The 14312-nt window shown below is 37.5% G+C and overlaps 2 protein-coding genes across 5 annotated transcripts; both read right to left on the bottom strand.

The window, feature by feature from the left end:
• Nucleotides 1-3768: 3768 nt before the first annotated feature.
• LOC113495078 lies at nt 3769-5826 on the bottom strand. Its single transcript, XM_026873673.1, has 3 exons — nt 4585-5826; nt 4316-4504; nt 3769-4236 (listed from the first exon to the last, which is right to left on the bottom strand). Exons 1-3 carry the CDS (start codon nt 4979-4981, stop codon nt 3929-3931), a joined length of 894 nt encoding a protein of 297 aa, XP_026729474.1. The 5' UTR covers nt 4982-5826; the 3' UTR covers nt 3769-3928.
• Nucleotides 5827-11516: 5690 nt separating this feature from the next.
• Nucleotides 11517-12776, bottom strand: LOC113495448. 4 transcript variants are annotated; one of them, XM_026874168.1, is made up of 3 exons: nt 12473-12776; nt 11982-12392; nt 11517-11768 (listed from the first exon to the last, which is right to left on the bottom strand). In XM_026874168.1, the coding sequence occupies exons 1-3, from the start codon at nt 12686-12688 to the stop codon at nt 11625-11627; spliced, it is 771 nt and encodes a 256-aa protein (XP_026729969.1). In that variant the 5' UTR covers nt 12689-12776; the 3' UTR covers nt 11517-11624. The 4 variants fall into 4 exon arrangements, with proteins under 4 accessions (XP_026729969.1, XP_026729971.1, XP_026729970.1 ...); XM_026874170.1 differs by having other exon boundaries at nt 12518-12776; XM_026874169.1 differs by having other exon boundaries at nt 11517-11759; nt 12473-12767.
• Nucleotides 12777-14312: the final 1536 nt, after the last annotated feature.

Below are 14312 nucleotides of genomic sequence, written 5' to 3'. Positions count from 1 at the left end.
AAAATATATTATAAAAATACATGGTTAATTTCACCATTTTAGACGTAATAAAATACTTGGAAATTAATTTAGAGACTAGATGATAATAAGCGTCTTTAGTGGTGAATTTAATTAAGCAATATCTATTATCTTGCACAACGCACATGTAATAATTCCACTTTTACTAAAACCTATCCTCATGATCTCTTATTCAAACTTTTGATATAGCTTCGTATTAAATACACTTCTACTCGCAATAAAACACTCAACTTCATATAAACTAAGAATATAGACTATTTACAAATACTTATATTAAAAATCGTTTTCAGCTCGTTTATATTAGGCTGATTTCAAATGTTCCAATATAAAAATATTAGCTACGCTTGAAGAAACTAAGACACAAGAAAACACAGACTAGCTATGGTGATCATTACCACCAGTGTCAAACAAAACAGAAACGACGCGTAAAATATTACTTCTGAAACGCTTGTTTTATTTTTAATGTGCGTGCCTTTGGAGCTGTGGATTTTAAAGAAAACGGAAAATGGTTCATTGTTTAGACGTCGAAAAAAGAGTTTTAACTGCAGGTGTAACTGCATTTTAATGTAAGAGTGTTTATCAAAATACAATTTTCATTTAAGAATATAATGGAATACTAGTATTTGAGATGAATAAATTGGCCAGCCTAATATATCGAGCTGTATTTGAAAGCACTGAATACGTGTGTACCTAATTTGTTGATTTAAATATTTTAGTTTACAATTGTTAAGAAAGTTATTGATGAATATAAATATTATCTACGTAGACTAAATACATACGACCGGACGTTAATGGAATTACAAGAATTTTTACAACTTTTGTTTTCCTTAAAGTAAGGGATATATTGTTAATCTTTTTGTATGACTGAGGTTTGGTCGTATGTATTTAATTAAATCTATTATATTACACTGAATTGGCTGTTGCTTCGAAACTAAGATCAATAATTTGCAACGATAAAAAAAAAATGATTTGACATTTGCTATCAAATATCAGTTCTGATTCAATTACTCCCGCGCTTTGACAGCTATCCGCATTCCGCATATAACAAATATGGCGGTCTAAAGAAAAAGTAGCGATCGCCAGTCAAGTGTATTATAATAATAACTGTACTTATACGATAGTTAAACTTACTTGGGACGCCTTCACAGTAGCCTTTGTCCATCGTAGGCGTTTGGGGAACGTTTCCGAAGAATTATATGTAGCGCTGCGTTCGACAATAGCTAGTGTGAACGCATCCCTAAATATATAATACTCGCAAATTATAAATTATCTATGTACTATATACTCGAACATTTGATCTATGTATTGCTAATTAATTATAAATGAGTACCTATCGCACTCCTTAGTCGAAGGCTGTGAAATAATAGCTTTAACCTTCCCTTTGTAGACTCTATATCACAAGCACAATTTCTGTTCAGATGAAAATGCATTCTTATGTATAAACCTATATAATTATGTAAGTGTATGTAGAGTGCAATATTTCATGATAAAATAAAATGATATTGTAGCCGGCAAGCATGACAGTGAATTAGATGACGTATAGCAAGCTCTCTCTTTCAAAATAGCAATAACTGTAAGAAGTGGTAGAAGTCCCTCTGGTTAGCTTCCACTATCTTAAAAATAGACTGTTAGCCGTGTGAGAGAGGTGCCGCTATGGGCCGTGTATTGCGCTGTCACACTTCATCAAATCCAACGGCATTAAAAAGTCGCTAGTAGTAGTCAAAGGAAAATCGACACAAGTTATGATACATGATAATATACACCCAAAACTCTCCGTGACTACACTTGAATGTATAAATGTATGAAATATGAAATATCGGTGGTCAATAGAATTAATATTTTAAGTAGTTATACTTTTGCAGTTGTAAATATGAAACGCCGTATTACAAGGTACTTCCTAAGCTGCAAGCTGCGACAGTATAACTTTAAGTAACAGTGGACCGCATGAGCCAAAACACCGTGTAGTTAACAAACCCTGTATAAATAAATGTAATTTTTCATCTGAATAGCTGTACCCTCCTACTTAATTGTTCACCTGTGTTACAAGTACAAAATATTTATTTGTTGAATGATCAAGTAATTTTTACCCTCTTAAATTGTATAGTTAGTGTTATACTTTAGCGTCCCTGTAAATAGTGCATTTATACTGTATTTGTATACTGTAGTTAGCTGCACAACTGTTTTCTAACGATTTCGTACTTGTCATTGCTAGAGACCCATTTTCGGAGATTGTAATGTTATAAATGTCACTTGTCCGTAAAAGCAGTTGGAGAAATCATTATTCCCCAGCTCTTATACCAATTTTTTATTTGGGGTCGGCGTAATGTCTTCTTCTTCATATCTTTCTATCTGACGTCATCTCACAAGTAACACTCTTTGCAGCTATATCGTCTTACACTCGATATACTCCGTCAATCATTTCTTTGGTCGTCCTTTTCCCCTATATACATCCACATCCAAGTTCAAAACCTTCCTCACCACATGATCCCTGCTTAACACGCTCATGCCATAACAGCCGATTCCCACGTAGTTTCCAGTTACCAGTGCAATTTTTAAACTTCCCCTTAACATTCACATCTCTGCAGAACAGTAGGTCTAATCATGCATAGATCCGTTGAAGAATGTAACTTCTAGCTTTATTTTTACATGTGGCAATATTGATGTAAAGTTATTTACGTTTAATTTCTCAATAGTTTAAAATAAATAATGATATTTATAACATTACAACCAAACTATATTCTTCCTCTAAGTAGCAATTAATATAACTATACAACAAAACCTTTTTAATATTATAATCTTGTTCCAAATTTTTCAAGAAAATCTGTCTGACTATATTATATTTAGATCGAATAAAGAAATTATATGAATTTATCTGATGTAGTAACAAAACCATACTTACGTGACAATAATAACGAACTTATAAACATCTTTGTAACCTAACCTAATTATTTTTTCACTTTTCCACATTACTATGTATTTTATAGAATTTAAAACTTCCACTTGTCACCTGAAATTGTGCTAATCGAGTTAATATACGGAATAAAGGAAATTGATTATTGATATCGCGCGTTTTATTAACTGAGTACACTAATAGTAGGCAGGTTCTCGTATCCGGGGTTTTAACATAAGCGAAAGTCTAGCCACTAAATATAGATAAGGCGTTGGCTTTAGACTAACTACTTGGAGTGCACACTATCTAGTTAAGTACTTAATAATGATGTGTTTGTCTTCACTAGGCACAATAAGCACAAAATGATTTACGCATAGGTCTTTTTGTTTTTAAGCATTCTTTGACGTAAGAAATTGAAATAATATTGTGGTATTGGTATGTAGTATATTTTATGGGTTATAGTCACGTTACCAACGAAAGTGTTTATATGACCCCACTGGATTATGTGTGTCATATCTATATCATTGAATGATCATACGTCTCATACCTACATATCCACATACAAATTATATGCTTAGCCCGATACATACCGGGCAGGAAAAGCAGGACAATTTATTGAACCGTGTCGTAATAGGTAATGGTGAAAGTTTAAAGGAATGCATTTCACATTTAAATAGGTTTCGAGGACTGTTATATGTACCTGCTCCACTAAAGCCCTAGGGAATTTCTGTGGGACAATAGGACCATTGTCATTTCATAGAACCTTGTTTATGGTTTAAGTTCATTATTGCATTCCTTTTCTATGTAAGGAGTTTTGTGGTGTCTGGTATACCAGTTTCCGGAGCATTAAAAGACAATCATTTACCATCAGTAAAACGACAGTTTCTTTATTGTTCTCAATAAATAAAAAATAAATATCGTCAATAAATAACTCTTCTAGACCCTAGCCGTTTCATTGGTGCGTGCGTCAAAACACTATGTACAATGCGTTTCCCGTGCTATTTACATGAGGTAATTCGTTTAGTGTGTGGCTGATGATGATGATGAGATGGACGATGAGACGGATGACACGCTGGAGTAGCTCGGAGACTGGTTGGAGGCAGCTGAGGAGCTGGAGTCACTGGGGTAGTACGAGCTGTAGGCCAGCTGCGAGGGGTCCCACACACGGGCGTAGGGGCCGCTGCTCGCTGGCTCCCAGGCAGGCCCGTACGAGTCCTGGGGGGCGGAGGGAGCAGATGTCGAGGGGGGTCCGTACTGAGAGGCCGGGGGACCGTATTGGGGAGCGGGAGGAGCGGCTTCCGTAGGCGGCATCATCATCATGGGCATGGCTGGCAAAAGAAAAAAATACAATTAAAAATACTGAATGAACTGATTGCTATGTGATGTATTTCAGCCTTGATATCTAACCTCCTTTCTTCATTATCAAGTTGTAGATGAGGAATCCGAGGACGAGGGTGATGGCGAGCTTGCTGAGGATCAGAGCCTTGATGGCCTTGATACCGATGATGGCCACCAGGATGGGCATCAGCGCCTTCATCTTGAGCTTCAGCAGCAGAAGGACGGGCAGCAGCAGCTTCTTCTTCAAGATGCCTCGAGCTATAACAAAATGAACAATTATTTTCAAGACCTTGAAATTTCTTCCATATTGAAGTTTGTTCGTAAGTTTCAATATTTACCTTCACCGTTTTCACTGTCAGTCTTGGGGAACTCCACATCCAAGCCCCTGTCTGCTCTGTAGGACACCTCGGCACCTTCGAAGAGGAACTCCGGCAGCTGGAACCTGACCTCATTGTTGCTGAGGTACTTGCCGACGCGGTCGAAGATCACTTTATCGATGTTCTTGTCATCGAGAGCCCTCGCAGACTCGGAGCTGACGCCAAGCTTAGTGTCGAAGAAGGAGAGAACTTTCACTTTGAGGCAGGACATGGGGGATGCGGCTTCGAAACAATCACTGATCACACTCTGGAGCAACTCATCACTTGTCCGTAAGCGCGCCGTCTCAATCTCATTGTCTCTGATGCTGTATCCGCTCACGAGCGCTACGGAAGCCAGAAGTAAGCACACACACTTCATTTTTATTTATATCACTTTGTCATTAGATTTGATTAATTAGACGTTCGGCCCGGCCGGTTAATGGAGCAACAATGATTTAATTTTTCAATGGGCTTGGTATTTATACGTGATCCTTTGGGCGGCAAGGCACGCGGTAAGCGCGCGTGTCCAGAATGCAAAGTGCTTTCATACTTGGCAAACTATATATTTTCATTTAAAGAAAGTCCTGCTGGTGAGAGTGACGATATTTTGGCGATCATATTAAAATTATTAATATTCATTAAACAATTTTTTGTTGTTTTAAAGTTATGTTTACCAAAAAATACAAATTATTTTTTCCATAATCTTTGATAACTCTTTTTGATCTTTTACTACGTATAAATACAAGGTTTATTCACGTCATTTGCGGTATCGATATATGCGACCAATCTTACGATACAAAGAAGTGCTACAACTCTAGAATATTTAGTGTCATCTAATGACCTTAACGCGCGTCAGTGATTCTTGGTTGAAGTAGCCAAAGCCTACGCACAGGCTAACTATTAAACTACGAACAAAAGAAAGACACAAAATATATACAAAGTAAACAAGGATAATCGCGTTTTCTTCGTATTCGTATATCTTTGCAATAACCATTGTTAAGTTGATTGATACAATTTTGTAAAGCCAATAATTCACTTTAAGTCGAATGGACTTTAATATTTTACAAAAGATTTGATAATTTCCTGAATTATCCATGCTGCCGTTTTCCATGCTTTTATAAATACTACGACTCTCTGCAATGTTCATAGTGATTTACATTTTGCCTATTATACTACTATTATTAGTTATCGCGGTACTACAACGCTACGGCGTAGACAATTCGTAGGACCTATGGTGGCTGTGATACGTCAGTATGGTTAAGTGGCACACAATAATAATTAAGTAGGTACATCAAAAGCATGGCTAATTTGTTGAGGTTTACACCATACCAACCATTTCTGTAGCTGGTGTATAGCCCATACAACTTTGGTTATTCAATGTGACATTACTTATCCAATACAACCTATATTGGATTAGTAATGCTTGGATTTCTACAAAACCTATGAAGAGATATGAAGTTGTTATATCTATACTAATATATAAAGCTGAAGAGTTTGTTTGTTTGTTTGAACGCGCTAATCTCAGGAACAACTGGTCAAAATTGAAAAAGTCTTTTTGTGTTGAATTCAACGAAGGCTTTAGGCTATAAATCATCACGCTGCGACTAATGGGAGCGAGGATACAATGGAAAATGTGAAAAAAAACGGGCAGGCATATGTAAATCATAACTTATCTCTTCTACCCACGGGGACGAAGTCGCGGGCAACAGCTAGTTATTGATATTGGTTCTTTAAATGAAAACGTTATTCCCTGTTCTCCAAAACCCAAGTAACTGCCGTAGCCTAACGTGGAGCTGGGCTTGTCACATCTGTCGAATAGTTTTTGGGCTAAGTAAACAAAACACTGGCTGGTTATTGACGATAAAGAAAATATTCTTGGAAGGAGACGGCGGGACAGGCTTGATTCCTTTTCGTCAAAATGTTTCTACCAGCCAAATAACTAGGATAGAAGGAATTCCTTTGTCCTGCAGTATGGGCATTAAGAGCTACTTATTAATAGTAAATAAAGTGCAAGCCTTAACTAAAGGTAACTCTCAGTTAGGAAGACATGCATTCATGTGTTTTAATCAATGAAAGTTCCTTACGGGAAATATTTAACTGTATGTGGTGTAGAGTCTAGACAAAATTGCCTCGCATTAGCTTAGTCACGAATAGAAAACTTCAAATGTATGGTAATGATCATCTATGTCATAACGATTACGTCCATGTTTTGGAAGGCACATTGAGTTGTGGGTCCCGGTTGTTAATAACACATCATTGACGTAGTTAGAAGCTAGATACCAGTCTGACTAAGGAGTATTGTGTTGTCTAGTTAACAGGGTTGAGAAGGTCAGATAAGCATTCGCTCCTTAGTCCTTGCAAAACACCAGTTAGACTCGAAACCAACCACAACAAAGTTCGTTTTAAGGCTAGGTATGGTAGCCTTTTAGGCTAGGATGATACCGTCGATTACGTCCTGTAATGGTTTTATTGAATCAAACCAAGATCGATTGACGATCCAGTGTTATCGTGTAGTACATATTTTGATATCTCAGTGAACTAACTTAACCTGTAGGTGCTAAACATGACGGAATAAGACCGGGGCATCGTTTAATCCATACTATTAATATTATAAATGCGAAAGTATTTAAATATGTGTATAGCGATTTTTGGGTATATTGATTTTAGGTGGATTGAGGTAAGGGGTGGAGACAAGGGTACATTTTCCACGGAAATAGGACCCACTGCGCGCTGTAGACTGAAGTCCACGCGGACGGGGTCGCAGGCAACAGCTAGTGTCCAGTAATTCAGTTCAAAATAGCCACTACGGCCCGTAGTGGTTACATGACGGCCATATCTCAAGCTACAATGTTAATCAACCCGTAAATTGTCATGCAGTGTTGAGTGCTATGCTCTCACCGCCCGCTCGCACATACTAAACAGTTTCAAAGCTTTTGTAATGCATTTTGTTTACAATTCTAAATCAGTACAACGTCAGACTGGATGACACGATTTTTTCAAGTTCTAATTAACTTCATTGCTGTGTGTCTCAGCAAGGTACAAAATCAATAAATATGATAATTAAAGTTAAGGTAATGCTGATTTCAAAGTTACACAATTGTTTTTTTTTCGAAAAGAATAAAACTGCATTTTAGCGCGCTGCTAAAAACAATCTTTATTTCTTGAAGGTAATTTGCTTTGTGTTGTCTGATTATTTAAGTAGCACGGATGACTGTTTAATGATATATCTCTTCTTACAATAAAATTAATATTACCCATATTTTTTATGTATATCTATTTTCCTTCAAGTAAATTCCAGAAACATGAACCATCTACAACTTGTACAAGTATACACAGACCATATTACGTAAATATAAATTGTAGTTTTACAAACAAAAGTGAAACTGCTCCGATTGTTCTTCGTGCAAATTATGCAATAAGGGTTGCTTGACATCACGATGCTGCGCGCGCGCACATTACCATAGACGCCATGTCCGGATTGTGAAATTGCTGTTTCACTTCCGTTACGCTAATACTGACCATAAATTTAGTATTAGTTGCATTTCATTGACACTTTGAATGGTATTTTGTAGCTATGCGGATCAATATAGGTCACTAATAAGAAAAGTTCAGTACACTATTCTTATCTTTTTTATTACGTCGATTATTAAGAATATTTTTCCAGTAGCCAAATTTGAAATGTTTTTGTATAAAAGGTTGAAAATTGTCTTCAAAAAACACATAAAATCATAACTAATTTTTGATCCCGAACTGCGTTATATCATGAATGACGCTTAGTTTCTGTTATCATGTTGCTTATACCGCAAGGTGTCTTGATTATCAATTGTATTAAAAATTATAGTATTCCGTGTTATTATATCAATAAACTCTTTTTAGTAAATAACTATTTAATTAAATTGTTGTACAAGCAAAGGGTAGTAAAAATGTGATAAAGAGTTAATTCTGTCAAGCCCACCGCACTGATAAAACTTCAACTTCATTGATATTAGAAGTGTTAATTAATTATCATTTGCTAGTATTCACAAACGACCACTTAAAAAATAATTTATTATTTATTCGCAATAAGAAAGTAAACAATTCATGCCATATTAGGTAACAGTCATCACATAACACTGTCTACTTACTGCTACAACCGCACGTGACGTCCATACAAACTCGCCCCAAACCCATCATCTACTTCTACATACGAATAGACAAATTAACCTTTACCACTGCACAAACAACAATCAAGCGATTTTAAATCTTATCTCATTGAAATAACAAAAATATCATTTTCTATAATTGCATTAAGATTTGTCATAAGCATTCGATAAGGTGGTCATGTTATAGGAACCTAAAAATAGTTGAGTTATGGTTCTGAATCCGTGCTAATGTGTGCCGAGTGGGTCAGGAGGGTAAGGCAGGTATGCTGGTCGCTCGCTGGACGCATCCTGAGTGGGGACGCCGCATTATAATGAGGAGTACCGCAGGGCTCCCCAGTAGGCCCCCCGAATTATGCCGAGAATTGCTGTAATTTTGGCGTTTTATAATGACTTTAGGTGATATAATTTGCTTGTTAAGATTTTTTCAGGTTATTCAGAGTTTGACGTTGTCTAACTAGCTACTACTTAGGGACTAACTCAGGGTCCATGGTATCTTTCAGGTCCAGAAAGAGGGGCGACTTCATGCAATAAGAGATTCGCTCCTTTTTTAAGGCGTACCTGAGGCACAGGGCAAACATGCAAGCGTCGCTGAGAACTTTAATCTAAAATGTGAAAAGTAATTATTATTAGTTAGATAAAAAAAAATTCTCAGTAAAGTCACATCTGCGCAAAGCGCTGAGAAAACTGAATGAAGAGAAGATGAATCAGTTAATTAAACCGTGTCAAAAGCCAGTAGTAATTACATCTGGCTAATTAGTTGTATTCATTTAACGTTGCTATGCATCAGTGACAGGCAGACTGGCTGTTTAATTAAACACTGACCGAGCGTTGACCCTGTTTTCCCACGATTCACAGAAAGAAAAGTGATTTTCTACTTTTTTTATGGAACTGTACCTAAGTCTTTAGGGCATTCTATCGTGATTCGGTTCATCGTCTGTCCTTCCTTCGGTCTCTATTATGAACGAACTATCTTGTGAGCTGTTCGAAAAATTTCACGGATGATGTATTCCGGTTACCGCTTTTGTCCAAAATTGTATTTTCTTGTTTCATTGTCACCTAGCTGATTTGGTTTTCACTAGCCTATTTGTGTGGAAGCCTAAGTGTCGAGAGTCAGACTCGTACTTACCGCCCTTTTTTATTAGTGGTGTATTATGGCATGGTAAAAAAAATCAGGAAAAAGAATAAGAATGTCGAAATTTATAAACAAAGTTTCATTTTATTTTATAATTAACTTGCAATGAATATGATGTAAATCCATGTATTTTATTATCAGAGTTCCGTTGATAAATAGTTTTGTTTCAATATCCGTTATTCACGTTATGTATTACATATCTAACATTCAAATTATGTTGCGCACGTAAAGCATTTGTTATACTCTTGTTTTCTAAGAAATTTAAAGTATGATTGCGCGGGTAGCCCAGTGGTATAGGTCACCACGCCAAAACTAATGTCCGCGACGTGTCGCTGGTTCGGACCCCGCGTAGGACATGTATTTGTGTTGCCACCGAATCCTCTTTCTAAGTCTGGGTATCTTTGTATCTGACACACGGTGGAATTTACGAATTTAATGTTTGTAAGTTCCACCGCTACACAAGGATTAAACTCCTTGCCGGAGTAGTCTTGTAACAAAAAAAGTTACACTGCAAATTTATCTATGAAAATTAGCGGTGAACATGGAATGACCGAATTCTCGAAATAATTTGAATAACTTCTTTAAATAATATCGATGTTACAATTGGTAACAAACATCCTCTTTCTATTAGACAGGGTATAAACTTCACCACACTTATTAATTACAAGGCTTGTAAAAAAATTCAAACACTTGGTGCGCCTATCAACGTATCTTCAAGCATCTTTCAGAACCTGAACAGATATTGCAGCAGCAGAATATGGGCTACTGCAATCGTCACGGAGACCATTAATATAAAGAAGTTTCAACTCAGTAGTGGATAAAAAGTAAATGAAAACATAATCAATATCTTTTGTCAAAAAAAAGGAAAAGATAAAAAATATTGAAATTTTCATTTTCCATAAATCATATTACTTATCATTGAACATTGACTGAATTAGAAATAAAGCTTCAACAAATCAATGAAATCGATCAAAATCACTGAATTCAAAAGTGTCGCTTGTCACTTTATCTAAGTTAAATGTGGCACGTGATGTCGACGGCATCTCCTACGTGTTGCCCATAGCAGATGAGCTGGTAGAAAGCGATTGGCACCGCATCGGAAACTTAGTGTGACGAGAATGCCATCGCGTAGCGTTTTCCTTCCTTTATAGAAAGTTATTTGATTACGTCTGCAGGCAACTATGTGGTGAGCTAAATTTCCCTGGTATCATGACCTATTTTGTTATTTATGGAGGGTCGGTTTGGTGTCAACTTTTTTTTTATTCAGATTCAGACTTGATGGAATTTATTACAGAGTAATGAAATGAATGAATTACAGGCGATGAAGAGGAATAAAGTACTGTTTGATGGGCTATTGTTGTTTTTTTATTATTCTGAGTGTAGGGATGTAAATATTATTAATATTTAATTGTTCATTTACTGCCTATATATTAATGTAGTCTTATTTCTTGCTTAGTCTTTGAATAAGCTGTCATCGCTTACTGATTAATTTATGTGTTTAATATAATAAAGGGTAAACAAATAAAATACTTATTATTCTTCAAGGATTTATTAAAAATATAAATAAATAACATCAGTCATACATCACAATCACACGCTCTCAAGCACATTATTTCAATAAATAGTCGCATTACATAGTATTTACACGGTCACGATTTCTGAACGGAATCGTTTTATTTGGTCTATGTTGGCCTATTTAGCAGCTGTTGTAGTTGTAAATAGGCTTCGATGGTCGTTGGTGGTCGGGTTTAGAGGTAAGCGTTGTAGGCGAGTTCTTGAGCGAGCTCCTGGGGTTCAGCGTCTCTTCGGCGGCGGGTGGCAGCGTAGGCGGCGTCCCAGGGACCGTGCGCGGCGATCTGGGGGTGCGAGTTGTCGGCCGCGATCTGGGTAAACTACAATGTTAGGCTTATGGATAGTCGAGTCCAGAAAGGTAGTTAGTATACAAGTATTGTGTTAAAGTGCTCATGTTTATTGTGCTCAAGGTTCAGTGCTTATTAAAAGTTGTGTGCAAAAGGTTTGGTGCTTTATCAATCAATGATATCAAAAGATTTCAATTGTTAAATAACAAGCGTGTTTTTGTTTTGCAAATTAGAGGATTAACTCACCTTCTTGCAAAGCTGGAAGATGGCCAGGGCGACGGACACCACGAAGGAGAAGAAGGACAGCTGCAGCGCGTTCCAGGCCTTCAGACCGAGGACACCGATGGCCAGAGGGATGAGGGTCATGGCCTTGAGGAGCACGAACACGAGGATGGGGACGATGATCTTCTTGAGCTTGGCCTTGCGAGCCTCACCGACTGAGCGGGCACCTTCCTTGTTGAACTTAACGTTCAGAGACAGCTCATCATTGTCCAAGTTCCTGGGGCTGACGGTGATCTGGGTGTCGGCGATGGGCAGCTTGAAGGTCACGTCGTGGGACTGGATGAAGCCCTCGATGCTGTCGAAGAAGTCGCCAGATGAGCGGCCAGTCACGTCGTTGGCAGCACCATTCTTCGTCACCTCAACGGCGTCAGAGATCTGAGGAGAAAATCAAATTTGAAATTGATAGTTGAAAGTGAAGAGACGATTCGTTTGTTGGTGTGGAGAAAGTCGGATACCTGGAAGGTGTCCTTCTTGAAAATGGAGTCCAATAGCGACATGACCTTGTACTTGATGCAGGCGGTGGGGTCGGCGCCCTCAGCGCATCCGGAGCGCATCTCCTCCACCATGCCGTCCATGGGCGTGCCCTTCCAGAAGGCATCCTTCGCCGGCTGAGCAGCCGCGCTCCCGAACAGGGCCAGAGCCAACAAGCACACTACTTTACTGGACACCATTTTGCTCAGCTCCTGTTGTTCACCGGACGATGGTTGAATTGTTTGTGATAGTTTCGACAAGGACCCCGCGGTTTTTATACAGCTATTTCAAATTCAGCACGTAGTCTGCAGTTCCGGTAGGCATTGTCTTTCAACGTACGAGTCGAACGTGCACATGCGACCTTCTGGCACGGAGGGGACCCAAGTGTAAGGGAAAGCTATCTGATACGAATCCTTCTTTAGTTATGGAATACAAAACGTCCTATGTTCTAACATTGTCAGTCACTTATCGTTCGTTTTAGAATCAGTTGTATTAAGCGCCTTTTCTGTTGTTTGTGACACCGTACCCTGATTTGAAGAACCATGATCCAGTTCATGTGTCCCTGTCTGCCTTATGGGTGGTAAGGGAAGTGTGAGTGAGAGGTTTGACGGGTGAAGTAGTGAGGTGTTTGATATGGAGGAGGAGATGCGCGTGCGCACCTCTTTGCATACGTAATCGTGTTTAAGTTGATATCATTGAACTTGTCCGTCGCGGAGATAACGTCATTAATGGATTAAAGTTTCATTGTCATGTGTATGAACTTTAGAAATTAGGAGAAAAATGTCAAGAACAAGCAGTAGGCCAATGTCAGAAGATCAGTTTTCGGAAAGATGTTCAAATTTTATTTTTCTCAAAGGGTTTTTGTCAAGGGGTCTAAACTAAATATGTAGTAGTTTATGAAGATATGGTATATGCCCTAAGATTTTAGGGCATTCCTCTTGATAATGAGACTAAGGGGCACATAATTTGAATGGTTGCATACTTATGGGCCAATAACTTAGAATAAGATTATCAAGATCGTAAAGGCGCTTTAAGATGAACCTGGTCTTAAATAATCCAATTTCGAGGATTGACAGGACAAATACCCCTTAATTATTTAGTGGATAAGGTCACTTTTTAAACAGGCATTTCAGTATTTAAGAATAAGTTATGGAGTCCAAAGATATTAGATTAGCTTGACAAGGTATCAGTTAGAGGACTAAAATTGTAAAGAGCATGGAAAAAATCTATAAGTAACTGTTTTTTCATGATACCCAACTGAAATGTCTGAAATGAAGAGGTGTAAAAACAATCAGGGGATATAGAATAATTTATTTATTTTTGCCCTATTACCCTATTACTGCGGCAACGATGTCTGTCAAACCAAGCAGTATCTCAAGAACCGTGACAAGTAGACAGTTGAATTTTAACAGACGCTGAATTTGTATTGTTACTATAACATAAAATATTAAAAAAGAAAATCTAGGCTGGGTAGTCATAGTTTTTGAAACTGTGGCAATTTTGCAAATATGTTTTTCTTCAGCTATATGTAAAATATGGAACCCTCATTTAAGCACGTCCAACTCGCACTTAATCTGTAATTCTCATAAGCAATAGGACATGAACTCTTCGAGGCTGAAGAACAGGAGCAGGCTAGAAAGTAATTCGAACGTACTTGCAAGTATATACATACTAAAATTCAATTATTCAATTAAGAAAATATTTAATTCTACCTTCAATTATCATATTGTATTATTGTCGCTCTATAGTTTGTATTAACGTAAATTTGCCATCAAATATGTGGAGTCGTTGAGGATGTGACGTAAATGTTTGTTAAAATCCTCC

This window comes from Trichoplusia ni, chromosome 6 (genome assembly GCF_003590095.1).
Source record: "Trichoplusia ni isolate ovarian cell line Hi5 chromosome 6, tn1, whole genome shotgun sequence".
Taxonomy (NCBI): Eukaryota; Metazoa; Arthropoda; class Insecta; order Lepidoptera; family Noctuidae; genus Trichoplusia; species Trichoplusia ni.
Note: the sequence above shows the minus strand (reverse complement) of the source record. Positions and strands in the feature narration are given on the sequence as shown.

Bases quoted from the DNA above. Each gene is read 5' to 3' on its own strand.
- LOC113495078 (XM_026873673.1), bottom strand. From the start codon at position 4,981: ATGAAGTGTGTGTGCTTACTTCTGGCTTCCGTAGCGCTCGTGAGCGGA. The intron at 4,505-4,584 runs GTAAATATTGAA...ATTTTGTTATAG, and splicing joins TGACAGTGAAAACGGTGAAG to CTCGAGGCATCTTGAAGAAG. The intron at 4,237-4,315 runs GTTAGATATCAA...TTCTTTTGCCAG, and splicing joins CTTGATAATGAAGAAAGGAG to CCATGCCCATGATGATGATG.
- LOC113495448 (XM_026874168.1), bottom strand. From the start codon at position 12,688: ATGGTGTCCAGTAAAGTAGTGTGCTTGTTGGCTCTGGCCCTGTTCGGG. The intron at 12,393-12,472 runs GTATCCGACTTT...TTTTCTCCTCAG, and splicing joins TCAAGAAGGACACCTTCCAG to ATCTCTGACGCCGTTGAGGT. The intron at 11,769-11,981 runs GTGAGTTAATCC...CTAACATTGTAG, and splicing joins TCTTCCAGCTTTGCAAGAAG to TTTACCCAGATCGCGGCCGA.